Source organism: Penicillium brevicompactum, assembly GCF_028827555.1.
Source record: "Penicillium brevicompactum strain IBT 35665 chromosome Unknown utg000002l_segment0_segment0, whole genome shotgun sequence".
Taxonomy (NCBI): domain Eukaryota; kingdom Fungi; phylum Ascomycota; class Eurotiomycetes; order Eurotiales; family Aspergillaceae; genus Penicillium; species Penicillium brevicompactum.
In genome coordinates this window covers 3,183,468-3,210,602 of record NW_026623205.1, presented here as the reverse complement: position 1 = coordinate 3,210,602, position 27,135 = coordinate 3,183,468, and the positions used below count along the sequence as shown (strand labels likewise).

General features: G+C 46.0%; 9 protein-coding genes across 9 annotated transcripts; 5 read left to right on the top strand and 4 right to left on the bottom strand.

Annotated features, from left to right (window-relative positions):
* Positions 1-711: 711 nt before the first annotated feature.
* N7506_003883 (uncharacterized protein) lies at positions 712-2,242 on the bottom strand (the record flags this gene model as incomplete). Its single annotated transcript, XM_056953178.1, has 9 exons — positions 712-772; positions 824-1,007; positions 1,067-1,145; positions 1,219-1,575; positions 1,625-1,724; positions 1,781-1,824; positions 1,885-2,014; positions 2,083-2,130; positions 2,187-2,242. The coding sequence occupies 9 exons, from the start codon at positions 2,240-2,242 to the stop codon at positions 712-714; spliced, it is 1,059 nt and encodes a 352-aa protein (XP_056814870.1).
* A 422-nt stretch (positions 2,243-2,664) lies between these two features.
* N7506_003882 (uncharacterized protein) lies at positions 2,665-3,255 on the top strand (the record flags this gene model as incomplete). Its single annotated transcript, XM_056953177.1, has 1 exon — positions 2,665-3,255. The coding sequence occupies one exon, from the start codon at positions 2,665-2,667 to the stop codon at positions 3,253-3,255; it is 591 nt and encodes a 196-aa protein (XP_056814869.1).
* Positions 3,256-4,692: 1,437 nt separating this feature from the next.
* On the top strand, positions 4,693-5,321 carry N7506_003881 (uncharacterized protein; the record flags this gene model as incomplete). The annotated part of the gene is made up of 2 exons (XM_056953176.1): positions 4,693-4,727; positions 4,799-5,321. The coding sequence occupies 2 exons, from the start codon at positions 4,693-4,695 to the stop codon at positions 5,319-5,321; spliced, it is 558 nt and encodes a 185-aa protein (XP_056814868.1).
* Positions 5,322-5,712: 391 nt separating this feature from the next.
* On the top strand, positions 5,713-5,943 carry N7506_003880 (uncharacterized protein; the record flags this gene model as incomplete). The annotated part of the gene is made up of 1 exon (XM_056953175.1): positions 5,713-5,943. The coding sequence occupies one exon, from the start codon at positions 5,713-5,715 to the stop codon at positions 5,941-5,943; it is 231 nt and encodes a 76-aa protein (XP_056814867.1).
* A 928-nt stretch (positions 5,944-6,871) lies between these two features.
* On the bottom strand, positions 6,872-7,362 carry N7506_003879 (DUF952 domain-containing protein; the record flags this gene model as incomplete). The annotated part of the gene is made up of 2 exons (XM_056953174.1): positions 6,872-6,988; positions 7,078-7,362. 2 exons carry the CDS (start codon positions 7,360-7,362, stop codon positions 6,872-6,874), a joined length of 402 nt encoding a protein of 133 aa, XP_056814866.1.
* Positions 7,363-8,676: 1,314 nt separating this feature from the next.
* N7506_003878 (uncharacterized protein) lies at positions 8,677-10,055 on the bottom strand (the record flags this gene model as incomplete). Its single annotated transcript, XM_056953173.1, has 3 exons — positions 8,677-9,016; positions 9,075-9,471; positions 9,533-10,055. 3 exons carry the CDS (start codon positions 10,053-10,055, stop codon positions 8,677-8,679), a joined length of 1,260 nt encoding a protein of 419 aa, XP_056814865.1.
* Positions 10,056-22,246: 12,191 nt separating this feature from the next.
* N7506_003877 (uncharacterized protein) lies at positions 22,247-24,303 on the bottom strand (the record flags this gene model as incomplete). Its single annotated transcript, XM_056953172.1, has 5 exons — positions 22,247-22,441; positions 22,706-22,759; positions 22,876-23,151; positions 23,236-23,798; positions 23,862-24,303. 5 exons carry the CDS (start codon positions 24,301-24,303, stop codon positions 22,247-22,249), a joined length of 1,530 nt encoding a protein of 509 aa, XP_056814864.1.
* A 512-nt stretch (positions 24,304-24,815) lies between these two features.
* Positions 24,816-25,745, top strand: N7506_003876 (uncharacterized protein; the record flags this gene model as incomplete). The annotated part of the gene is made up of 2 exons (XM_056953171.1): positions 24,816-24,914; positions 24,972-25,745. The coding sequence occupies 2 exons, from the start codon at positions 24,816-24,818 to the stop codon at positions 25,743-25,745; spliced, it is 873 nt and encodes a 290-aa protein (XP_056814863.1).
* A 572-nt stretch (positions 25,746-26,317) lies between these two features.
* N7506_003875 (uncharacterized protein) lies at positions 26,318-26,551 on the top strand (the record flags this gene model as incomplete). The annotated part of the gene is made up of 1 exon (XM_056953170.1): positions 26,318-26,551. One exon carries the CDS (start codon positions 26,318-26,320, stop codon positions 26,549-26,551), a length of 234 nt encoding a protein of 77 aa, XP_056814862.1.
* Positions 26,552-27,135: the final 584 nt, after the last annotated feature.

The following is a 27,135-nucleotide window of genomic DNA, read 5'->3' as shown; positions in this document are numbered from 1 at the left end:
GACAAGTGCGATAAGTTGAGAAGCGATCATCCAGGCATCGAGACGGGGTCTGAAATATAAATGAGTAGCACTTTATTCACGGCCTTCAAGAAAGTATTCAAGATCCCACCAAGGCTTCCAACACGAACACCCAATAAAAATGCGTATCTCGGTTGTGACAATTGTTGTTTTCATTGGCATGGCTCTTGCCTCCCCCATTGGGGTTACAAAAGACTGATGAATTAATTCCCTTCAACATGAGGTGGCTATAACCTGACATACACGTAATTGCAGCTACTAAAAATTGTTTCACTCTGCAGACTTGAGGGTGGAGTATGTGGATTTAGTGCGTAATTTCGACTTCCGGCTAACAACCTTAATCATTATAGACGGAGATTACTGCCTACAGAAATGTTCTCGAAACTGGAAACCAGCGCATTTCTTCGGAGAGACCATGAAAGGTCCACTCACAGGTATTACGTGCTGCGTGGAATGGTCATGAAGCAGTTGTCAAATCACTACTCGACCTGATAGTTTCAACCTGGAATTTTACCCATAATGACGGAAGTACAGCTATATTCTTAGCAGCACAGGCTAAAGAAAGGAACAAAGACAACGCCAAACCATGATCAACGATAATGTGATTACGCCATCCACAATCGCTAAGCTTCTCTGAGCAGCACCGGCTGACTATCACATTGAACACTTTTGTATACATCAAAGACGTGGTTTTCAATTGACCGGAGCCACGTTACCCTGGTCGATGTTGTGGAAGTCGATGGATTCCGAATACCTGTTGACATGATAAGCTATAAAATCAAGCGAAAATATCCCAAGCACTTACATCATAATCTTCCAGGTGTCCACGGGTACATCAAGATTGGTAAATGACCAGTCAAACTTCTCCTGGGCGACCGGCTCGTCCATCGGATCATGGTATGGCGCCAAGTACTTGTGTGCCAGCACTTCCGCGGCTTGAATCCGCTCCGTTGGGTTGAATACAAATATCCGCTCAAGCAAATCCACAGCTTCGAATAGTCAGCATGCTAGTGATATGGTAGGGAAGGACAGCCGGGGAGTCATATACCATCAGCATCAGCATTCCGGAACTTATCTGCTAGAGGGTGACGCTTGCGCTTCGGCAAGGACTTGACAAATCGCAAGGTCTGTACGCGAGAGGGATCAGTAAACTCATATTTCTCATCACGGTGAAAATAAGTGGGGAACCAAAAAGCTCACGCTCTCACTGCCGATGGTTTGGATCACGTCATCTGGAGGAGTTCCCAATAGGTCGGTGATGATTGAAAATTGGTTAACATGGTCCGTTCCGGGAAACAACGGCTTCCCTTCGAACATTTCGGCAAATACGCATCCTGCACTCCATATATCTACCTCCACGTCATACTTCTGCCAGTTGAGCATGATCTCGGGAGCCCGGTAATATCGTGTTGAGACATAGCCGGTCATCTGCGGGTCCTCAGTCCGTGCCAGTCCGAAATCGCATATTTTTAGGTCGCAGTTTTCGTTGATGAGTATGTTGCTGGGCTTCAGGTCCCGGTGGACCACGCCGGCGGAGTGGACATATTTCAACCCTCTCTAAATATCGTCAGTTGCCATGCGGTGTGGTATCTAGTAGGAGCCGTACGAAAATCTGGTAAACAAAGTACTGAATGAATTGGGCCTGGAGAGATCGGGAAGTCAAGAGACGGTGGAGATCGGTTCCCAGGAGCTCGGTCACAAAGTAGCTGTGACCATTAGCATGCTGCGCGTCTCAACCTCAGTGAATGGGAGAAAAATTTACATATCTTCGAGGGGCGAAATAAAAACATCGCTTAGGCTGATGACCTGAAGGGATGACATTCAATCAGGCGCGGCAGCCGAGGAGAGGAGGCGGGAGACACTCACATTTTCATGTCGGAGATGCTTGAGCAGCTTAAGCTCTCGAAAGGTGCGCTTGGACAGGACGGAGGAGCTGAATGGTTTCATGATCTTTTTGACTGCGACCGGTTGTCCGGTCAATTGGTCTCGCGCCGAGCTGTGTAGGACGGGTCCAGTCAGCCCCTGAAACTATCGCAATGCGCGATAGCATAGTGGTGAACATACCAGACCAGCCCGAAGGCACCTATCCCTACCGGTTGCAAGTTCAAATACCTAAAATCCAAATGTCAGCGAATGGTTTTCAAGCAAGAGAACAGGGCAAAGTGAACCGACTAGTGATCTCGAAGGTGGTGCCGAAAATCTGGAGCTGCGTGAAGTTCGCCATTGTGGAAAGAGAAGAAGCCCCAGCGCGTCATAGGGTGGAGGCTTGGGAAATGTGGAAATACCAAAGTAACGCCTAAAGAGCAGAGGGTGGTGACGGCGGACGATGTGTGGGGATGAGCTCTGTAGGTGAAAAGCTCAGAAATTCACGATGACGTTTGCGACCGGTCATGTAAGCCGTCATCGCCTTCCGCGTGGGAGGTGTTTTTGATAGGGAGGAGTTTTATTGGGATTGCCTCACGTGATGCCCGCACAGAGCCTACAGGCCTACGGAGGGGTTTCTTCCTCCTGCAATTGCCTCACGGGAGTCAGTTGCTCGCCTCTGCTGGTAGGTCGTCATCTCCCACGCAGTCAAGACTCGTTTTGTTTCACGTCCTTTCTCTGCGGCAATAACACCGACAAGCCTTGACTATATCACTCTCCACCATGACGTTAAGCCAGTCCAGCAGTGTCACGCCTGCCCAACTTGACTCCGCTTGGCCCCCGGCCCACATTTGGGAAACCATGGGCGCGGCTGACCGTGCTAGTTGGCTGGGACAGATATCGAGAGACAGGGCCAGGCGCCTTGAAATGGATGTAGCGGAGACAGACCTTCGCCACAGAAGGCCTCGTGTGGACCTGCAAGGTGACGAGAATCTTGAGGAAAACCGTGAGCCACCCCCTGAAGTCAAACCACTCATCGACATATTTCCGGGTGTCTCCGCCGCCCTTCTTACTCGCGTCTTCGAGAGGAAGTCGAAAGCGGCTGAAGTCATACGCTTCAAAGAGAAGTCAGTCACCGAGCAAAAAGATCAGGAGGATAGGGTCTTCAAAATGACCGAGTCGGGAGGCACAGTAGGCTTCAGGAAGGCAGCGGCAACACTTAAGGACTGGGGCCCCAGCCTTCAAACATGGACGAGCTGCTTTCTTACATACGTAGCCGTCATAGGATATCTCTTCGGCGAGAAACATCCAAAAGCAGTTCCCAACCTACTTTTGTTCATGAGGCAGATACTCGACCTCGCTCAAACTTATTAGTGGTCAGAAGCAGTACTGCCCCTCGCTCTAACTTCCACCAATACATTCTGGGTAAAGGAGAGCTATCGACGGACAACAACCTCGTCACAGGCCCAATTCTCGAAAAATATATCGTCACAATCTTACCCTGCCTGCGAAGTCACCGGCAAACCCTTCAGCCCGACCTCGTCAAACAAGGTCTACCAGGTCTTATAATAATGAAACCGAGGTGTGCGATATGTTCAACACCACAGAATGTCTCTGGGAAGGCTGCAAGAGACGTCACGAGTGCACAGCATGCGGTCTAAGACAGCATGGCGCATCCTTTTGTCGTAAGAAGACATAGCAAGTGGACCCTACCGTTAGGGAACACATTGCAGAGGCCGATGGGAGCTTCAAACCCTTACCACCAAGCTTCATACCGCAAGGCCAACCGCCCGGGCCCAATACTGCTATCCAATACCCCGTCTTCTACCCGGAGCTCCTAAAGCTACAGTTCTCTCCGTCACCAGTGTATGCAAAAGGCTGGAGCAACCTCCTACGTCACTGTCCAGGCGATCTCGGGTCCACTATCACTGGGGTTCTGACCTACGGCGTCCAGATCGGCTATAGCGGCAAGAAGCAGTCTTATCACTCCTCCAACCATCACATACACGAACTCGAGATGATATCGGTCAAACTCGCAGATTGGCATGTAGGCCCTCCTTCGTTTCGCCGCTGGAGTTAGCCCCAAGCACGATGGGGGATGGCGCCGCATCCATGATCTATCCTGGCCCCCTGGACAAGGCCTTAACCAGGGCATACCGGACTCCTGGTCAGCTATTGAATACATAACGATCGATGATATCTACGAGCAGGTCACACAAGCTGGCCCAGGTTGCACAATCATCAAGAGGGATATTAAGGACGCCTTCCAAATAGTCCCTGTTGCTGAGGATAACCAGCATCTTCTTGACTTCCAGTGGAACGATTCTACTTATGTCGAATGCTGCCTCCCCTTTGGCCTCGCTACGGCCCCATGTCTTTTCAACCTTTTCGCCGAGGCTCTCCATTGGATACTCTAATGCCTCCTCCCTGCATTCTGTATCAATCGTTACCTAGACGACTTCGTTGCAACTTTTAAGTCTCTCTCAGTGTCTGACCCTACGGGTCCCTTTGATAGGGTTTACAACGGAGTCACCGACTACCTGCGCATCCCCCGCAATACCAAAAAGGACCAGCAAGGGACGTGTGTTACAGTCTCAGGTGTCCAGATCGACTCTATTGCAATGGAAGCTCGCCTGTCGCCTGACAAGTTGTGCCGCGCCACATTGGACGCCGCAGCTGCCCTGAGTGCAGCGAGTCTCTCCCTCAAGCAAACAGAGCGTCTCACAGGCTCATTAGCCTTCTGTTCAAGAGTTGTCCGGCTTGGGAGGACAAGGCTACAGTCTCTATACACCTTCTAAGCCGCCTTCCCACATGGGAGGAGCGCGCGCCGCCGTATCTCCCACGAGGTACGTGATGATTTGGAATGGTGGAGGGACTCCTTGTCTCTTTTCAACGGTGTACTCTTCATTGACCCAAGCCGCCGCTCTATCACGCACCTCTACACAGATGCCGCCAACACAGGCCAGGGGCTCTTCTTCTTCTCATCCAAGTCTATATCAGACTGCTGGCTGGCCCATTGTCACCAGCTTCATCCAAGCAATGCTGCCTCACTGGCCCTTGCTCAAGTCGCACACGCGCACATCAATACCACCGAAGTAGACGCCATTCTACAAGGCTTCCTACTCTTCAGCCACCGTTGGCTTCATCATACTCTCGTTGTCCACACGGATAGCTCCACAGCCTACACAGCACTGAGTAAAGGCTTCCTTCATGGTCCGCCTAACGTACCTCTGAAAAGCCTACATATCCTAGCGGCGGCGAGAGACATCCAAATCGTGCCACATTGGCTCCCTTCCGGGGAAAACACACTAGCAGATGCCCTCTCCCGTAATAACTGTCAAGAGGTTGCTAACATTTGTCCCCACTGGCAGGGCCTCTCGGTGTTGAACCGCCCGCGTGGTTCTCTTCACGAGCTCCTCAGCTCAATGCAGGCCACCTAAAACTGCTCTGGAGCGGCCTCAGCGCTAACACGCGTTCCGTCTACCACTCGGTTCAACGCAATTACGAAAAGCACTGTCCGCTACAAAATTTCTTGGCTTGGCCAGTCTCAACACGGTCGTTGACCTCCTGGCTAACTTCACGATTCCTTGGGAATTCAAACCAAAAGGCCGTCTAGCCCGATACCGCACTCACCGACCTAGCCGCCCTCCGAGCTTACAATATTGACAACTTGAGGATAAACTCTTCGATAACAAGCACGTTCGACGCCTCATAGACGTCGCGAGAAGACTCAACCCAATCACTAAAGTTCGGGCCAGAGAACCGATTTCGCGTGACACCATTACGAAACTATCCGCAGGCCTAGCCACACTCCCGTTACAGTCCTTAGAGATGACTGCAACCCTTCTAGACGACTTGAACTTCGCAACCGCTTGCCGGGTAGCATTTGCTGGGTTCCTTCGCTTCGGAGAATTTACCAACAAGACAGAAGACCACGGCACACGTCCTATCTTCTTAGCCACAAAGCTAACGCGCTCCGGCGTCAGATTCTCGTCCTCGTTCGACCACGTGCAACTCACACTCAAGCGGAGCAAGATGGACCGCTGCCACGAAGGAGCATAGATCATCCTTGCGAAAACAGGAGACGGAGCTTGCCCAGTTGATGCACTTCTGTGCTACCCAAAGCGTCCGATGTCCCGTTGTTCTCCTTCCACAGAAGACCATTCAATCGCAACAACTTCCTCTCTACCCTATCGACTAAGCTAAGAGCGCTTGGGATACACGCGGACGGCTACTCAGGCCACAGCTTTTGGAAAGGTGCGGCTCAACATGCGCATGATAGTGGGATCCTCGACGATCAGATCCAGATGCTCGAGAGATGGACCTCAAGGGCATTCAGGGTGCATTTCATGACGAACACGTCTGTCTTGTACAAGCTCAATCACCAGTTCCAGGAAGGCCCGCCGGCTCCACTGTCTCTACTGCTTCCTCCACCATCCTAGTTTGGCCCGGGTCATTTGGGCTCTATCTGACGCTACGGTCTAAGACCGCAGCGACAGGTGAGCAGTCACCGCCAAACTTTACACGTTCCTGATCCCTCTTGACTGGGTGAGGTCGCCAATGAATGTCTCTTTATCTCTCGTATTTCCACACTCAGTGAAGTATTTGGTGTGTATTGTGGGCGCAATATCGAAAGGAACAGTCGAGGTTACTATCGACTATCCCTACAAACAAGTTGTTGATAAGCCCCGTTGCCGTATGCGAAAGGAAGTCGATACTAATCGTATTCGTCAAATGCATATACAATAGGAACACAGTGAATTTTTTAGTCTCTGCTGTTCAATAACCGTTTCACGATCGGGAAACAAACCACACTCGTATTATCATCCATCAGGGTAAGGCCTTTCATTTGGGGACACTAAATCAGTTTCTGGAAATAATGAGAAAGATGAGAGATTTGTTTCTTGATAGATTTGAGTCTTCCGGATAGCAATCAAATAGGATGGGATTCACATAAGTGCACAAATAATATATGTAACAGACGCCATTCTCAATGCAAGAGCCATGGGCCAGCTTGCAAAAGAACCTTTTCCCACCCATGCTCGTTTATCCACACGGCGATGCTTTCAACGTCGTCCCGACCCAGATTGAGCCCATTATACAGATGCTACTCTATATGTCAGCTTGTACGTTGCCTGAAAGCAATGAGGACAAAGAAACGCATCAAAAAGGTTGCAAACGTTGATAGGTTCTTACTGGACACAATTCTTCTTCCGACAGAGCCTCGCTCAACGCACCGTCTGCTATTTCCCAGCAAATGTCTTGTAAAACCTTATGGTACGGGATTCGCAAGACGTATACCAATGGCTCGCTTTTATATATACGTTTAAGGGCTTCTGGTACTTGCAGCGCCGTTAAGAGATGTATGAACCCTGAAGATTGATCGGTAAGACTGACTGGAAGGCGGTGGGGAAGTGGTTCTCGGACAGGACAAGCAGACGGTAAAATTTTGTAAACGTATAGGGGCATAGATTCTTGCATTGTTTCGCATTTCAAAACCAATCCAGAGTATGAGATGACATTGGAGCGTTGGTTGTGTAACTGAATCTAAATAACGTCTGACGTTCCCTGACGTAATTGATCGGCACAATGCATTTTTTTCATGATCCCGCTGTTTGTCAGGAATACAGACGTGCTGGCCAATCAGCGAGAAACATGGGAACTCTGTCTTGTTATTATGTAGCTACACCAGCTATTTATACGTGTACGATGCATGACTAATGGACAATACTGACTTATCCATAATAGTGGAGAATGCCAGGAATTCATCCTGACAGTTATGAAAGATATGAATGCGAATATAGGGCATATTCATATTCGCATTCATTTATTCCATTCATGCATCAAGTCTAGGCCATAACGACCATCAAAATTCAGTGCACGTGACCTTGATGATATCGTTGCAAATCCCATGTTGCCGTCCATCACACATTGCTCCCAAACAAAGGTTCCGAATCGGCCGAATTAGTACGGTCTGCGGGCCAGCCATTGAACAACGAACTTCACTTCAGCTCGCAAGAAACGACCGGATCTTCTTCAATGGAGGGTGTTGAGTATCGCGGTGGTCAAAGCCTCTGGCAGGACTGGCGATGGACGTTTAAATAGACGGGGTTTTCGCTTTTGATAGTAACCTCAACAAGCATCCATTCAATAGAATGTAAGCTTCCACGTCGCTGGTCAGTCTTTTGAACTCCTCCCTGCCGATGGCTTTAATGAATCTTCCAAGATAACCGAGCGCTGTAAAAACAGTAAACAAAAACTAAAAAGGACACATCAGAACATAAAGACATGCCTCTCCATTTACTGTGACTGTATCGGTATCTGCAGCAAACTCGATAATAACCCACGAATAAGAACAGTGACACTGACGCACTAGAGCTCACATATATCACTTCCAATCAACTACCGAAAGCTTTACCCAGATGTAACAGGGAGCCCTACTAGGCTGGATGTTGAAGACACTCACGGCAATTAAATGCAAGTTGTTGAAGTGCAAGAGCACCAAGGACTGGATGAATGCTTTTCCGCATGCTATCATAGTTGCTTGCATTCCCAGTCGTTAACGCTAGCAGTGGCAGCAATGGATGCGTGGGTTCCCCAATCGTACCACTAGCTGGAACGGCGATTGAACTACGACATTTAGGAGATCGGTATTTTAATTTTAATTTTTAGCACGCAAAGGTAAGCGGATCGGGCTATAGAATGCACCTCAAATGGCTGTTAACTTGAGGTAATGCACGACGCACATTTTGATCACTTGCTCGTTGGCTTTGAAGTTTTGAGTTTTGGCATATCTCAAACACTTTCCCTTGCGCGCTTTCTTTTGATCGTTTTGTACCGAGGCCCGCGTTGGGAAGCGCTATTGCGTAGAGGCGTTGGGAGCGAAGGGCTGTGGCTCAGTTCCCGAGTCGGTCGTATGGAGCTGGGCTGACCGCGACTAAAGGATTCATGATGGAAGACACCCCCGGTTTTATGAAATCCAAAGTAATAAAGCCGCCGAACGAGCGATTGGTGGCTCTTAGTGGACATCTTTGTAAGTATATGCGCAGGAAGTTTGCTTTCTGGGGCGACGTAGACAGATTGCCCATTTTCTGACCAGCGCATTACGTCCCCATTCTTTGGATCATCAAGGATTCTTTCAGGTGTTAATCAGAAGGTAACAGTATTAATGTTTTAATGGATGCTTCACTTACTCGCTCAGACACTGAATGAAGTCGGATGTGTGTAGCCTGAATCCTGGTCTTGCATCTTTCTCGGGCCCTGAGCCATCTAGTTGCGTGCTATTCCCCGCGAAAGCACCTTCCGATAGAGCCGGATCATTCAGGTCCTGATCAACTGGCTGACTAGATCGGTCATTGCTAGCATACCCGATGGCCGTAGGGGTGTAGGGTGAATATCGGTAACCTGAGCTTTCGTATTCTGCCGAGGCAACGGGATCAAAAGATCCTCCATTTGAAAAAGAGAACGAAGCATCGTCAAGGGGTAGAGCTTCTCCTCGAGGGTTGGCGTGGTGCTTATCTTCAGAAAGTCGAGATATCAGATCTCGGTGATTCCGGAGATGTCGCCTAACAAGCGAAATTTGTTCCAAGACTGCATTGATCGGCCTTAGCTTCCGCTACAACGTCGCAGGACGGATTTTTCAGGCACTCACCTTCGCCTATTGTTTTCTGAGCATCAATCAGCTCCTGCAATACCGTGTTGTTTGATTGAAGCTCCTTCTTGCAATCATCTTTATCTGGCCAAGGGAAGAGAAATCGCCAAGGCCTACCAGACCGTAAGAGTTTGAGATCGGTTTCTGACAGCTCGACGCTAGAATTCCCAATCTCAAACTCCGCTGGGCCCTCGAACTGGGGACCTGCAAACAGAACAAGCCTCGTCCAGGTCAAAGGTGGTCCTTCCTTCACGGGCGGTGTAGTAATCGAGAAAAGGCTCTGTAGGCTCAGGCTCAGGCTCTTGCTGGTCAACTCCTCTCCACGGCCCAAAGCGATACTGCCACCTTCGTTTAGTACTGACAAATGATTTGACAATTCGGTCGAAAATTCGGAAATGGAGATATTGGCTAGCCTGAGAGGTCGTAGACTTTTATCATGATGTTCAGAAATAAAGTTGTTTACTATGTTGTCAATAGTTTGGCACCTTCCATCGCCGGACTCCTCGTTGGAAGGCGTCGTCATCATTTCAGGACCACAGGCTTAAGCATACCTTGCACCCAAAGAGAAAGAAAAGGACAATATGCAAATTGCGTTCGTCGCTCGCAGAAGTGGGTTAAAGTTTATCCGTATTACTAATTTGTTGACCGCACCAAGGGGTCTACGTTCGCATAACTATCCAGTGTTTTGCTCGGTGGCAGTTTCTGCCTAGCGAAATTGGAGCGGTGGTATGGGAAGTGACAGACAGTTTAAGGCATGCAAGTAGAGCCACCGACCAAGGGTGACGATAGTCAGCCAAAAGGTCATGTCTACACCTTATTCCGCTACAATCAACGACCTACCTGCGTGCGACCGATTGGAAAATCCCATTGCGCCCCTGTATTTCTCCTCACTAGCGAGGGCAAAGGCAAGGCTTGAATTCCACGTTCGAACGACATTATTAGCCGATGACTGCCACAAATCCGCTCGTTGGAGGGCTAGTCCACCCGCGAGCCTTTGTCTTTTGTTTTCACTAGGCATGTATATACACCGAAGCCAGGCTCTTATTAGAGATGGCTCTATCATTCAAGTTGCCTCAATGGTAAAAGGGATATATGAACATGCCAAAAATAATGCAATCCTTTGCAACATTCGTAGTGAAGTGTGATAAAACGATGGAGAAAGCGTTCTCGAAGTTGAGACGAGCTTTTGACTCGGTTTACAGCGCTCGACCCTTTCTAGATGAAATTCGACAATACCGTGCGCAGAATGTACAATGTTTACCAAATTTATGGCCAAAGTATGATCGCCGAACGACTCGACAATGGGCAGCGAAAGTAGAGTCGGAAGTGAAGAACCGTCTGTGACTTTTGAAATCCGAGAGATTCAACGGCAAAGGAAGACAAATGGCCTTAGGACCTGCAAAATTGGCTTAGCGTTGTTGGGTCAACGATCAGGAGATCGCTCGGTGTCCGTCGTGAGATAAAAGCGAAATGCTAGACAGAAGTTGATTATTTATGAGATGACAATCGAACGATGGACGTTTTTGCTGGCGTCTCTGTGTAACTTTGTAATGTCTTGCGGAGTGTTTCATAGTGATATATAATCCGTTGTCAGCTTTGTGATGTCAAAGTCAAGCAGAAAGGATCAATATGAACATGAGTCTATGCTTTTATGGAGACACGGGTATTTTCGACGGCCCCTGCAGTAATTCTGTCTATGTATCACATCACTAGGTGCTGTAATTCAGAGGCATTGATTGATTGTTTTCGCAGAGGGAGACATCAGATTATATATATATACAAAGTAAAGGAATCTACCTGCATCATGTATTTATTCCACGCAGAAAGCGAACACCCCAAAAGTTTCGCACTGATTTATTGATGACACGACCCTTCCTACATGTGAGACAGGTCCACGTATGATCAATATTTTGATGGCAAGTTCGGTCCAAGTGAAAGGCAAAGACAGTTGGAGAATATGCAGATTCCTATATTTTCGGTATTCTATCAAAATTCGTAACTTGGGGTAATTTCTTGGGAACTCGCTCATACCGTTAAATTACAATAAAGGCTTGTTTAAGTCAATAAGCATTTCGATTGGCAACGTGCTTTTTTCCCAGGGAACCATTCCCTTGTTTTGAAGGTTCATCTAATTCCGGTCATTATAAGTATTTGGATTACTGCGTAAACGAAGCCTGCTTATAATTTGGAGTGATTTATCAGTACCTACATGGTTTATTGAAAAGTCTCGATACAATAATTCACTGAAGTGAATTTCTTTTCATGAGCCGTAGTTGATCAAACGAATCCTCGTAATCTTTGAGAGTACTTCCACGCTCTTCCGACATGTCCCTCAATGGGGATTCTTCGCTTGTTTTACACCATTCCAATGTGTTTGACGACAATCCTGTCCGATATTTTGGTCTGCCACGGGTCGGCTCCTTAACCAGGGTGGATGGACTTGGGCTTAAACAAATTCCATATCCATTGGTGGTTGCTGGTGCTGAAGTAGCTAAAGATTGATGCAGCAAAAAATAACGGCATATATCAGAGCAGAAATAGCCTTGCGACGTTGGCCGATCGCAGTATAAACATGACACTGGCGTCGATGGCATTTCTGCAAGAAGATACTTGTAAAACTAAGGGTGGTAAATATCGCCAAGGTTAGATTCCTTGTCCAGATTTATATATTGTTTACCTCGAGGCTATTGCATCATAGATTTTTTAAATGTGGTTCAAGGAGCCATTACTATTCGACAGCCTCATATTTTCCAGATTAGCCATGGTTCTAAATATGCAGTTTCAATGGACAACCCTTGTTCCGCCCAGAGACCGCGAAAAGTTTCATAATCGCAAAAGCTCAGCAATATGAAAATTCCTTGCCAAGTTGATCACTGCATCCGCTCACACGGGTTACGAGAATATTGGGTAACAAGATTCGAAAAACCTTGGTCATTTGCTCGTCAAGAATATCTCTGCCGCTTAAAGCAGGTGGATGACCCGGACCGTTTAGAGCCCGCGAAGCAACTATGGCATTTCTCCACGCCATTCATGCAATCTTGGTTGCAATCGACTCGCAGGCCATTGTTGGACATCGACATGATCATTTGCAGGGTTTAAAATTGTCTGGTACAACGAAGCATTCTTTTCCCTCCCCAAATGCCGTGATCAGAGCTCGCAAAGGTTCTTTATTCGCCCAATTGATTATTCTGGTTCTAATCCACTTCACCCCTGAGTTTAGTAGCAGGTATTAACTTTTGCTAATGTATTCTGTGCAATCATGACTGGTACGTTTTCATACATACGATTCAATCGCTACTCGCACCACGGATCATCCCGTGCCTTCGCCATCATCATATCTATCCCCCACAGCCTATTATTCCCTTCTACCCTCTATATTTCCTGACAGAAATCAGTGACCAGTTTGTATGGGTTTTCAGATGGTGGTATCGAACTCTCTCACTAACTAAAGCTAGGAAATTGGCAATCTCGTAGGACATGCTGACAAAGAGTAATATGCGCTTTGGTGTGAGGTGTCTGATATTGATGTCGTAAGATATTCTGGGTAAATACCCAACGATCCACATGTAGATCCACCGTATTTCTAACGTTTCCATTTGATCTGGTACAGAAACTTTCCAACTTCTTTAACTTTCACATTCTCATCATTCCTTTGATCCGACACCACACTTGTGCATCCCTCCTTGCTAACATTTTTGTTAGCATTCAACCTTCCTGCATGCAAAAAAACTATTGTTCTAGCTGTACCCTCTTATCTCATCATGGTCTTTTCGTAATTACTGGAGAGATTTTTACTTTTTCTCTATCCATCGGAGATCTCAACCCTCGTCCAACATGACTACTGCATACTAAACCAAATTGTTCAGACGAATGATGAACGCCGCATCCACCAGACATCCGCGGGCCAGGTGTTGTAATTGCCCCCAAGAAATGCCTTCAAGATAGAGCGTTGTATTGAAATATTGTATTTTTTTGCCTTTTCATTGCCTTTCATTAGAATTCAGGATCCTAGAAATAAGGGGCAATCTCGCTATATAATCAACCGTATGTTTGTGGGTAGCATCGGTTTTTTCGCAGTTCATGAGAAAGGGATTATCAGTAAGCTTCATGACGTCATCAATTGCAAGCCGTCATGTGTATGGTGGGCTGCCTCACTTGATAACTTTAACTGTAAGATCGATACAAATTCAATATCCTGTCTACACTTGTGACTTTGAATGACAGATAGATTGAGATACAGGGCGGAAGAGCACGATTGCCGCACCTGCTAACAAGACGATCTTTACAAGCACGAACCAGCAACATTTTCCATCAGAAGGATAACCAGTCTGAAGCTCCTCATCCGACAGGACCTCAAAGCCCACTGGAGTATATAAATCTTTCATCAAAAAACGCTACAGTGGATGTTGAAAAGAGTGATCTATGCTTTCCTCCTAACAGTGATGGAGACCTCAATAAATGACAAAACATAAACTGCAGTGTACAGATTTTGACTAGGCACCGAATACTACACCGGTTTATGGGGCAATCTGGAGAAACCAAAGGGATTCCCCCACTCACTCGAGAAGAAAGACTTTGAGTCTAATGTGGGGAGATACCCTCTTGTTTGATCTGTTATCATTGTCAACCACCTCTGGTAAAATTGGAGTGATAGTCATACCACAGAGGGCCGATGCTCAGAACTCGGGCAACTCAGCCCACCTCTGGGCTCGAACAAAATCAGGGAGCATCACTGTTTCTTTTGCTGTCCCGGACACTATATTCCCGTCAGATGATAATTTCAAGCGAAATATTAATCACCATGTCGAGTACTGCAGTGTGAGACAACCCTTCCAGTTTCTTACGTACGAGATTGACGTCGAGACCGAGAGTGGATCTATCTCAGGACAATTTATATTCTCAACCTCGGCGCATCTCTCATTGGAGAGAGGCAGTATCAGCGCAAGTCTAGTGACTTGTTTCGCTTTCGCTGGTTCGTTTCCCGCTTGTTAGACTCCACCGGCTTGAACACCTCGACCGGCTCAGCAACGCGGAGTAGGATCACTTAGGAGAGTATCGGTCGGTATTTCTTAGCTCGTGGCCCTTTACTTGGCTTAGTTGTGACTCGGGATCAAAGCTTCTCGTAGCTGATACGATAATGTTAATCTGTGGGCTCGGTATGCCCGGGGTTTTGCCTCTCCTTCTCCTTGCACGCACACTTGGACTAACAATCTGGCCGTTTGCGAAGGAATGGCTCACCTTCCATGAAGCAAGACAAAATCACCAGCATTCCTCTGGTCTGTTGGAGTTCCAGGACTGAAAAGACGCGACATGCGAACCGGGTACAACGAGGATCACCCATTGGATGCCAGAAAATAGGTCCACAAGGAGGCTGTTCTTTTATGATGTTCGAATGCCGAGACCGAATGTGGTTTAGTCCATTGTACCATGGACTTCGTATCGGGTAGACACATCAGCATATGACTAATGCACAGAGTCGACTGAGAGAAGGGCCGAGACGATCTGAACTTTAGATTGACTTATCATCGATGCCACCAGTAGTCATGAGGAAGGGATAGATAGCTTGCGATCGCATCGGTATAGAGGAGCTCGAGGCAGGCAGGGTATTTGATCCCTTCGCAATCGAGTAACGGCAATATGAGGGGGTGTCCTGTTGTACGATCCAGTTAGTAAGGCTTGAACTACTTGGACGAGTTGTTATGACCTACCTGTTCATAGAGATTGTAGCATGTTCGCTTGAGACGGAACGATTAATTAGGTTTGTGGTTATATCTTATCGGCGAGACGACTTACAATTATCTTCATCAATGTAGTCACCATTTATATTATGTTGATATGGTGTTATATCTAATTTGTCGCACTCTCCGGCTGTCGCTTCGACGAAGGTGCGCTGGGTGCACCGGGTAACTTCTGAGAGACAAAGACGTGTGACGAACCTCTTGTAATAGGCAAATGTATAATCATAATGGGATACTACCTCGCGTTAGGGACGGCGAGAGATTCATACACTCTGCCGTTTATGGTGTGAGGGCGGTGAGGTTGAGGCGGAAGACGCGATAGAGCACGCGTTGTAGTGCCACCTTGGTCTTATCCGCGATCCGACGATAGGGCTCCCAACATGGATGTTGCACAGTGGCAAAGGGCTGCTCCTATGTACAATGGCATGAATATCAGTAAAGTTGTTTGTGATTTGGAGTATAAATGCTCTCACAATAAATGATGTTGCGCAGCAGAGGACGCGATTGTTGTGATATGAAGCCGGTGCAGATCAGGAACCAAGCCGCACCGTCATTAACTCCGAGGTGTCTATACGGACGGCCAAGTGGATTGGAAACCGCTCATTTTTATATATATAGGCTCATGTATATCTGTGTAACAACAAGTCAGTTCATACCTCTGAACAACAATAGCGATAAATCACTCACATTATCAGGAAGAATGATGTCTCAAGCTCCTATGCAGCGAAGCTCGCAATCGGATGTCCGCACCAGTTACTAGCCCGTTGTAGATAAATAATGGGGATGCTGTATCCTTGATACCCTTTGGTGCAATTTTAATGGTTCACTGTCGTTCGTTAGCTTGTAGATTCGCGATATAATTCATGACTGACTTGCTCCGGTGGCTAAGACTAGGGGCAAAGAGACGGCAAAGAGTTGTGGTCCTTGCCCTTGTGCATTGTGGTCGAACGTCCTCGGTTCGATTGGAATCGCATTGTCTTCAGGATCTGTAGATTTCCAGACAGGACAGACTAAGATTCACATACCTGCGACCTTTGTCTTGGGAACACACACACGTGCTGTACAGTAGATCAGCTCAGTCGGCTGCTGTGGCTCCGCCACAGCAGAGACCCCGTCACTCGGATGATTGGACCAGCTAACTCAAAACTCGTATTACTGATTGGTTGGGGTAATTGGCAGCGCATCTGGTGGGAATCATATCTCTCACGGGCACTGTCTGACTAGCTGGTCCACGATGTATTATATAAATGTCAGGACAGTCGAAATTTTAGTACTGGATCAAGGGGGAGAACTTGTCAAGTGACTCAAACACAAGCCTACTCGATTTTACAGAGTCAAGGGGATAAATCGTAAAGCAAGTTGCTAGGGGTAGAGAATGTCTTTATAGGTTACTTGGCTTCTGTTATTGGAAGCTAGGCAGGCAGCATTGAAGAACACCTGTCCTAATTGAGCCTTGTTGAAACCCTTGTTTCCTTTCAACCGTAACTATTTGTAGTGACATTTTTAATGCTTTAGATGCTCAGCATGAGAAACGAGCACGAGTCATGTTAAGTAATAGCATGCTAAGTTAATTAAGAAACGTTAGCTAACTGTGGAATCCTTCATGGCCCTCTTAAATTGAGGCACTGAGTACTATTCAATCTATAATGACAGGCTTATATTTCTTGTGCTGATATCTCACCTATGAGTGACTCAAATTTGAATCACCGAAAGCGCCTACTATTTCATACCTGAAAGAAATCATTGATTTGTTTCCTAGCCTTGCTTTAGTGTGTATGGTATTAGTTGTGTTGAGCTGTGGGTCTGTCGGACCAGACTACGGAAAGCGAGGTCATAGTAGGATATGCTTGACCTATCAACCCGTTGAAGCTTAGCCCAACGTTGTCAACACTCAATTTTCGAAGTTGTGACCATGAAAATACATCAAATGAAAATTTTTAGTTTTTTCTTGGAATGACTTTGTTTAATGATCACAAGTCCTACAATATTCGATTTGTCGGATTTCTGAGGCGTTCGACGAAAGAGAAAGAGGTTTCTGATTGAAATATATAGCTGCAAAAGCGTTCATCTCTGGCCCTCAACACCGTGAGGCTTGATCAGTTTCCCCGACCGACTATCCCTATTGTTCAATATACTGTCGAGAGTCCGCCGAAAACTAACAAAACTTTTATCAAAATTTGACTGTAGAATCCACTATATAGTCGCCTGCGTCTGCGCAATCTATAAAACATAAAGGATTGATAGAAGTGGTATTATCCAGACCCATGAATTTCTCTTACAGGCAAAATGGAGTCCTAAAACAGCTTAATAGGCCAGGAGAATGAAGTAGATCAGCTGCCCAGGGTATTATCTATCCTTGGTGAGAAAGATAAATCATAGGAAAATTCTGACCATATCCCATTAGTAAATAAGATAATTCAGCATTAAACGCTTTTACTAACTATTGTAGTCCTCCCTTTTGTAATAGGAAGTAGGAACTAGATATACCCTGACGACGGAGTTATTTTAACCAATCTTAAAGATTCTAGTAGATCTTAAGTGCGACGATCCTAAGTTTATTATTCTAGTAACTCGATTTATTAGATTTAATTGACGCCTATAAGAGTTATATATATCTAAACATATCGATAGTAAGAAGCTAGAACAAAATAATCTTATTTTAAAGGAGGATAATATATATCTAAGAAAAGAGAGAGATAGTCTTTAGATTTGCTATAATAAGTAGACATATTAACTATGTTTTTTTAAGCAGGCTTTGAAATCATCTTGGGAATGATTGTTTAGTGTACTTGATGACTGGAATCAACCTTCAAGATTCAATCTAGCAGGATTCTTGATTAACATAAGAGGAAAGTGAGGGACTAGCTATTTGGTGTTATCCATCACATAAAGTAGAAGCAGAAATACCACAATGGCAACTGAAGAATAAATACAACATGAATAGTAGATTGTATTCCTTGTCTCTGCAAATAACGCATGTTACAGAACAATCTCACTTATAGTTACCCAGTATGTTATGCACAAAAACTCTCAGATCAAAGGATACCCTCGTGGGTAACACAGCTAGCAAAGAGAATATCAAGTGAGTAGGATGTAGTAGGGATTCCATATAAAGTAAAAGGGATAGGTAGAATCTAGTGCCTATTGCACCAAATAAAATACCATGAGATCATATCTAGCAACTATTTATATACCTAATAGAGGTTCTATATTATTGTTTTAACTTGAGATAGGAAGAATATATACTCTCCTGTACTCTCACCAGATTTCCAGTTAAAACAGACTAGTTGGAACTCTACCCAGTACACTTCATTTAAGAAAGTGAAAGCTGATATATAGAGGAACAAGTTACTAGTCTAAGTAGATATAAACAGAGGGTCTAGACTAATCCATTTAAAAGCTAATAGCTTGTTATAGATAAGATAAAATAGGTATTTGATCAAGAAAGATCTTAAAACCTCATATCCTACAGGCTATCCATATCCACCAGAATCTACCAAGAATTGTTAGAGTTAGTAATAAGACAGGGAGGTGGTGTTGGTATACTAGAAGACTCTTACCAGATGGCATGAAGGTTAAGATCTAAATAACAGTCTGCTAATATTAGTACAAAATCATAATGAAATAATAGATACAGGTCATACTTGTTTGATTTATGTACTTTAGTTTAAAGCTCACTGTCAAAGATGGGTAGGAAAATATAGAAGTGTAGATAGAAAGCAATAATTTGACAAGGGCTAGGAGCAATAGAATGCTGCATAGTAGGCTGATTATTTATTCATATTAATCACATAGGTTTATGGAAAATTAGGAGAACTTAACAGCCAGATGCTAATTTGTTGAAAACCAAACGCATGGTCTATCAACAGCCATGAAACATTGACACACTGTCATCAAACCTAATGGAACTTCACCAGTGGTTGTTTGGGCTGTTAAAAGAGGGATGATATTTAGGACAGACAGTAAATAGATAGCAGAGCTGTGCAGGTATCATTGTCACCAATGAGTGCTAAACAACACTTAGACTTCATCAAGGCCTATCAACATAATAGGCTTAGGTATTACTTACTTATAATAATAAAACCATACTATTACAAAGGGCTTAAACTGCTTACTTTTAGTCTCATAATATTAATACTTGCTCATTATAAAGCTATAGAAGAAATCTTATTATTATTTATTAGCTACTTATTTAACTCTTAAAGCTATCCTTTCTTTTCCTTAAGATATATCTTTTTAGCAGATTTAAGGATATAATATTCTCATAGGTAGAAGTAGGGGTTGAGTAATTTGAGAGCTAGTATAACTAGGGCGTCGTTATAGTTTATAAGTTTTATAAACTCTGTCATAAATAAACTAGATGTGTGAACTAGAACTTATATAGTGTTAGTAATCTTGTATATTTGTTATTGAAGAGAATATGACCAACCTTGGATTTAATAATTGTGCTGTTTGTAGATTGCTGTGGATGGTTTTGTAACTTGTTCTTATCTTCAGGGTCGTGGGAAACCTAGTACTGTCTCTTAGCCAGCTAGTCATATATGGAAGGCAAAGTAGGATAGTCCATTATGACCTTTGGGGAATGGAATACAAGAGACATTATACAGAAGAGTCTTTTATAGCCCAGCAGTCATACTGAGGCTGTTGTCATTGCCACCTATGAAAATCTAGCCTGAGTTCGACCACCTTTAAAAGAGTCAGTGAATGGTTACCTCAATTGTTGACGCTCGATCTCAGCTGATGCTCACTGCAAGTTGCTTGATTTGATGAGGAAATGAGCAGCAGATGAGGCCTGGAAACAAAGACTTGTGTTCACTGGTTCACATGTGTAGCTTTAATGCATTGAATGCTATACATCAAGTAGAGTCCGTTGAAGTTGGAGGTGACGTTATTGACTGCGATCTATCCAAAAGGTGGTAGTGTAGATATGAAACATTTCTGTTCTAAATATTGCTACATAGCAACAGATGTTGGAGTAGTAACTCTCGCTCACTCTTAGAGACCACTACCCATGCTTTTCAATGGCGACAGGGCTGAGACTGTTTGACCGGACTTATGCTCTTCAATCCCGTTCCGCATGATTATTCGAAGATAATATTACTTAACAATTTAACCGATTTCCTACAACTACCATTCTTTCAGTCTTCTATATACCTAAAGTGGAAAATGTGGAGATACCTCAAAAATTTATTTTCTTGTTTTCAAAGGCTGAAGTGGCAGCTTAAACATCAAATCCAAGACTTATTTCCCAGCTAATCAAAATTCCTCCCAGATCCATCTGCCGCCTCTTCTGAACTGGAACGCATATGACGATCAGCTGCCCCCTTCCTAGAGGTGCCTGTTAATGAAGATAATATGTCTTGAAAAGGAGATAGCAGAGATCTTGATTGGGTTGAAGATTGTCATAAAAGAGTTCTCAGTGTAGATTCAAATTAAACTGATCCTTAGTTACAGAGCCTGCGAGAAGAGTAACGAGTTAGGTGACTCTGTTATAATAGAATAAGAGCTTTCGGGTGGCCACTTCCATGTGAACTATGCGAAAGTTACAAGAGAACATAAGTGATAATATGCTATGTATGAGTACTAACTTTCTTTATCAGTGAGCTTTATGGTCGTTACTGGAGGTATGTAAAAGCTATAGCCTAATTGAACCGGATTATTGTCTTAAGATGATCCCAAAAACTGACTTTTGCGACTCTGGCTAGTCTAGGTGTATCTAGGGGTTGATCGCTATACTTGCCCCTTTAGGCTGTCTCTTCTGGTTTCTGAGGCCTCGTCGGGACACAGGGCCACACCAACGCTATAGAATATGCCGCTTGGCAATGGACGTACCAAAAGAGCCGAACCATGAGTTTTCAATTGAACCGTGAAATTTTTGGGTTGATCTAGGCGAGCATCTAACACACGTAACATTCGGTTGGTCCACACTTTTGGTCGACGGCTATGGCATCTGCACTCAAAACAAAACAATTGCTTTGCAGTTAAGGATAATCTCTGCTCTGGTGGATATGCGGCAGAGATTATGGGAGAGCCTTTCTGCTGCTTCGACAACCGCGGGGTCCAGTGTCTCCACCTGGGATGATGTCTTATTACCGTGCACTGCATGTAGCGAACAGCTCATTGCATATGACAAGACGTGGAGCTCATGGGTACACTGCGCCGTTGAATATCCCGGGTTCTGGGAAGAGTGCACTACCTTCATCATCGCCGTGGACAGGGGGCTGGCGCTCGAGAATGCCGATCCGTCATGGATGGCGGTTCACTTTAGTGTTCTTAGTGTAGTTACCCTATATCTACCGGTGTTGAGGTTATGACTGAAAACTGAGTGCTCATGACAGGCAGCAATTCTCATGATGAGCGATGATGAAGTGGACAAGTCACTGCTCTCAGAAGGTGAGACTTCGTTTGTATGAGCGTTCAGTTCGTGTTCAAACTGATAGTGGGTAGGTTTCGACCGCCAGAGAACGTCTCGTATGTGGTACGATGCTGCTATATTTTCATTATATCGCGCAGATTTCATGAAGGTTCCTCGCATTCACACAGTTCAAGCCATAGCGATTCTTGGAATGTGCTTCAACTGGGGAGACGTGGAAGTTGGTCAGCATATGTGGAGCTCTGCCCTACGAATAGCGCGGAGAATAGGAACACCCCTTATTCAAATGCAGCTGCTTCATGTTTGAGCGCAAAAGGCCAACACCGATTATGGTGGACGCTGGTTATTTGTGAATGGTAATCGGTTATTCATGACATCAAATGTCGGTTAATTGATTTGGGCTGATGTTACTGACACGCGATGACTAGGTTAGCTCTACCATATCGGCCTCCAGAAGTTGACGATATTGACTTTGACTTGCCCCATCCGTCAGCCACCTCACCAGAACCCGGGGAAGATGATCCTGTCCATCACCATATATACTATCACACTTTTATGGCAAGGACGGCAGCCGCCGTTTATCGCTTCCGTGCCACCATTAGGTCAGGTTCCGGATCCCTTGATGAGACAGTAGAGGCCGTCAAAACGGTCGATGAGCAGTTGGTAGAAGTGATTGACGGCCTCCCCCGCCTTCTTCAGCCGGAAACCGATCTCAAAGATGAAAAGTTGCAACAGCTCGAGCTTGCGCACCCTTGGATCAGGTGGCAGCGCTACGACCTCACATTGGTCCTTCTCCACCTGCGCCTCCGTATCCATTATACAATGTAAGCACAGTGGTTGTTGTACCCTGATCGGTATAATTGGGCAAGATCCGTGAGCGTAAGCTCAGCAATGAGCGTTATTTGGATTAGCCGCAATTGAGACCAACCGGCCTCGATGCGAAAACAATGGTATTTACTTCCCGTCACATGTTTTCTCCAAATGAGTACTCACGAGTGCAGGGCCCTATCCCACCATATCTTTGTCTCTGCTATTCTTCTTCTGCGTGAATGTCAAACTCACGGAGTGACCGACGCGGAGGAATATTACGAAGCGGTCCACAGTGCCCTCGGCCTGCTAGAGGAGGTGCAACAGTGGAATGCCGTTGCAAAGTACGCAGCTAAGATACTTCGAGATAAACTCAATAACAGTGATTTGTTTATAAACACGATTTGATTTTCCAATATTTTCACCGGCTGCTCCCTCGGATATTGCGACCTTTCTAGCAACCCAAACCCAAATGCTCTGCGGACATCTGTACCAAGTCCGTCTAACCCGACATATCCGTTCAACTTGGTTTCCTCAAGGTCATTACCTTCCGAATAGTCTGGGGCCGGGCGACCCTCAAGTGTGCAGATGAGCTGCTTTTTGATGTAGTCTTTATTGACCTGCGTCGTCGGACATGAGGCTATGAAGGCCACGGACGCGTTATTCTTCCCTAGGTGTTCCGTGTCCACAGCATGACAGACCTAAGGTGGAGCGAGAACCCCTGGATTAGCGGACCTGTCCGACAAGACATAAAAAGCAGTCATGCAGTAAACAAAGAAACTTACATCACAGTGCCACCAAATGGTGTTTCCTGCCTTAACTGGCGGAGCGACCACTAAACACTCCTCCAACCTGAGATGAGGATGCGAAGACCGGCTGAGGCGCTGGCTCTCTGCTTTGAAAGTTCCCGGAAACCAGCCTGTTGAGTCATCAATCGTCCACTTTTCAGCATCCATAATGTCCGCCTCCTGGCCCACCGGCGGTCTGAAGATTGGTCGCAACAGTATATAAGCTATGACGTTTTTGACATTTGGATATAACATAATGGTGCTTTCCCGCGGAGCCTTAGGTGTTAGAGAAGTCCAGCCTTGGAAGGTACGTAGCACCTTTGAGTGTGCCATGCCCTCGTATAAGGCCTGATTGGCTTCTTTGCCCACACTCAGGTCATATGGATCAAAGCTTTCTGGCTCTCCTGAGAAAATGCTCTCGTACACTTTCCGGTATCTCGGGTCGGCCCAGCGACAGAGGCTGCCGGCGTCCACATGAGCGCCCAATCCGGGGAATGGTTGTCCTGGAGCGCGGTCGCGAACGCCGTCCAGGTAGACGAGAGAATCGGAGGTGGTCTCGCCTGTTCAGTCGTGCCACAGCTCATTCAGCTTATGCTGCAGCTCGAGATAGTTGGGGTGCGAACGGAGGGCGTTCTGGGATGGCGAATTGTACAGGAGGAGCATGGATGGGCTCTCCTTAGGCCAGCCTTTGATGGACCCTTCGTTGTCGGCGAGAAAATGCTTGAGGTCGTTGTAGAGTTTGTTTGTGTCCTCTTCCAGAAAAGACTCTCTGCAGACGAACGTGCCGATACGCTTCATTTCATCCCGTCGGGCATTAGTAAAGCCTTTCTCGATGATCTGTGTACTGTCAAACACAGGTATAATAGTATTGTCCTTCTCCGCTATCTCGTCGGTAATTTTTTGTAGGTCCTTGCACACCTTGGCCCAACTTTTACGAAGAGCTTCAGCGCCCCAGTCTTCAATTATAGCTTCCTTGACCGCCAGGAACTCAGGATCTGCGGCTGCCTTCGCGCCAGCGTAGATGTACTCGGCCAAGGCAGGCCACTGTCTGATTGGGGCCGGCATTGCAAATATTTGCCCGATAGATCCTAGGATGGTTGGAATGATTTGCCTCTTTGTCAGAGTAAAATGTGAATCTGGTTAAAATAAATAGGCATTGCCCGATAAGTGCCTCTATCCGAATTTCTGCCCAGGAACTTTAAATACCTTTTTCGTCGGTGCGGACTGGGCCGACGTACTGCAAAGTTCATGCAGGTTTGTTTAGATGGACTCACACGAGCTCGCCCGCTAGGAACGGCTGGTTTACATAAAAGCTATCATAACGTTGTCTTGTCTACTGGTCGGCTCACCCGAACTGGCCCGAGTTGGGTAGTTTTAGTTCATTTGATATTAGTCCCGAATAGTGGGCATGAATCATAAGCCTGGTAAGGTTCCCAAATTATCATGAAATCCAGGAGCTGCAGAATGATAAGCCAAATAACCATGAACAAACTCGTCAATATAAGACAGACGGCAGCCACTTACCTTGTGGCATGATGGACACTGCCCGCTCTGTTAAAGAACTCCAGAACAAAACCATGGCCCAGCTTGAGCGTAAACATCTCTCGCGATTGGTCCCGGTGGGCCACAGGGTGCTCATGCCCCTGCTTCTTGCCGTGACCATCGTCAACTCGGCAGTAGGTTTCGATTGATATATGCAACTGGGAAAATTGGGTGGTGCTGACCTCTACCAGACTTTAGGATACGACTCGTCCGTCATGAACGGCCTGCTCATCCTACCATCCTACTCTGAATATTTCCACCTCACCTCTGCAGCTGAGGGTCTCAACAACGCAGCAATGTGGATGGGAGGCATCTTCGGTGCCTTTCTCATGCAATCCATTCCTGATTATTTAGGTCGTCGTCGTGCAATTCTTATCGCCTCGATTGTTACTATTATTGGCATAATCTTACAGGGCGCCTCGCAGAATATCGGCATGTTCGTAATCGCCCGGATCGTTGTCGGAATCGGCTCTGCCATCAGCAACGGTGCTGCCCCAACCTGGCTCGGCGAGCTCCTACCGCCTAGACGACGTGCTCGTATCCTCGGTCTCTTCTTCTCATGCTACTACGTCGGAAGCTTAGCCTCGTCTCTTGTGAACTACGGAAGTCAGAACATCAACAGCACATGGGCCTGGCGGTTGCCTTCGCTCCTTCAGGTTGTCCCTAGTCTACTGGCCATTATTATCGTGCCTTTCGTTCCTGAGTCCCCTCGTTGGTTGATCACGCACCAGCGGAGCGACGAGGTGCTTGATATTCTGATTATCATGCAAGGCAAGAACAATACGGACGTGCAGAAGGGTAGCCAACAACTTCGCGAGATCAGAGATACCCTCGTTCGCGAGGCGGAAGAATATCCGCGTAACCCCAGGAGGGAGATTATTTCGACAAGAGGCAATAGGCGGAGACTGGCTATCCTGTGCACTTTTGATCCGATGATCAACATGTTTGGCAATTTCATCATCTAATGAGTGTTTCAATCTAAACAAGTCACATACGTTGTTTGTAACAATATATAGATTCTACTTGACGAAGATCCTTAGCCAGGCCGGCATCACGGACTCAGTCACCCAGACTCAAGTCCAGGTCATCATCAACTGTTGGTCTTTTGTCGTCGCAATCGTGGGTAGTTTTATGTTGGACATTCTTGGTCGCAGGATACATGTTTTTATCGGTGTGAGCGGGATGGTTGCCACACTGCTGTTGATCGGAGGCCTTATCAAACGTATTTCCCTCTTTCCTGTAGTTCTACGCGTACCAAAAACTGATATTAATTATTAAGGCTACGGATCAAGCACCATCACCTCCGGGATCTACTTGCCATTATCTTCCTCTTTCAAGGCTTCTACGCATTCTCCGTTACCCCAATGGCAAGCCTATACCCAACGGAAATATCAGAATACAAGCTCCGTACGGCTGGTATCGCTATCTTCTGAATGCTGGGTTCCGGGTTTGGGTATGTCCCTCACTCGCATCTACACCAAATTGAGAAAAAAAGCTATTAATTTTACATGTCTACACTCTCCTCGCTTCTTTTGTCATGGCTTATGCCATGGCAGACCTAGGATGGAAATTCTACTTCACCAATGCTGCCCGGGACTTTGTCTTTCTATTCATTGCATACTTTACGTTCGTCGAGACAAGGAGACTGAAGTGTGAAGAAATTAATGTTAGATTCGAGGAGGCGGAGATTCTTTCGGGGGTTGTTGATAACTCTTCTTCCGGAAGTGGTGGGAGGTATACTAAGGAAGGCTGTGTCGTTGATGGTCGTTGATGGTCGTTGATGGTCGTTGCCACCGGTTGAGCTGTCAACGATACGATATCGGCAATGATTTCCCATACAATATGTGTATGTGTATGTGTGTGTGTGTGTGTGTGTGTGTGTGGTTTATTTACGCTGACCCCTCGTCGAAGTTGTTTTCCCAACTAGACTAGAATACAAATCCGTACCCAGCCTAGTGGGTTGTGGTTTAGAATCCAACTCGCGAGGGGATAGGGTAAATGAATTCTACTACTACTACTACTACTGTACGCAAAAACCTATGGAAAAAGCGCGAATCGAAGTCGAATCAACCAGTTTATTAATTCATTGGTACGAGGTTTTCGGGGGATTTTTTCGAACCCACAATATCCAGGCTCACAAGCTATACAACTGGGATGAAATTGGCTTTCAGCTAGGCGTTGGACAGAAGGAAAGAGTTGTTTCAAGCCGCAAAAAAGAGACTATCGCGACCGGCGGAATTGGTCAAAATAGCACCGGAATTGAGTGCGTTTCCGCCGACGGTTGGTATATGCATCCATGGTTTTTAATACGCGGTGTTGAGCAATGGAAGACTGGTGCGACGGCGATAATAATCC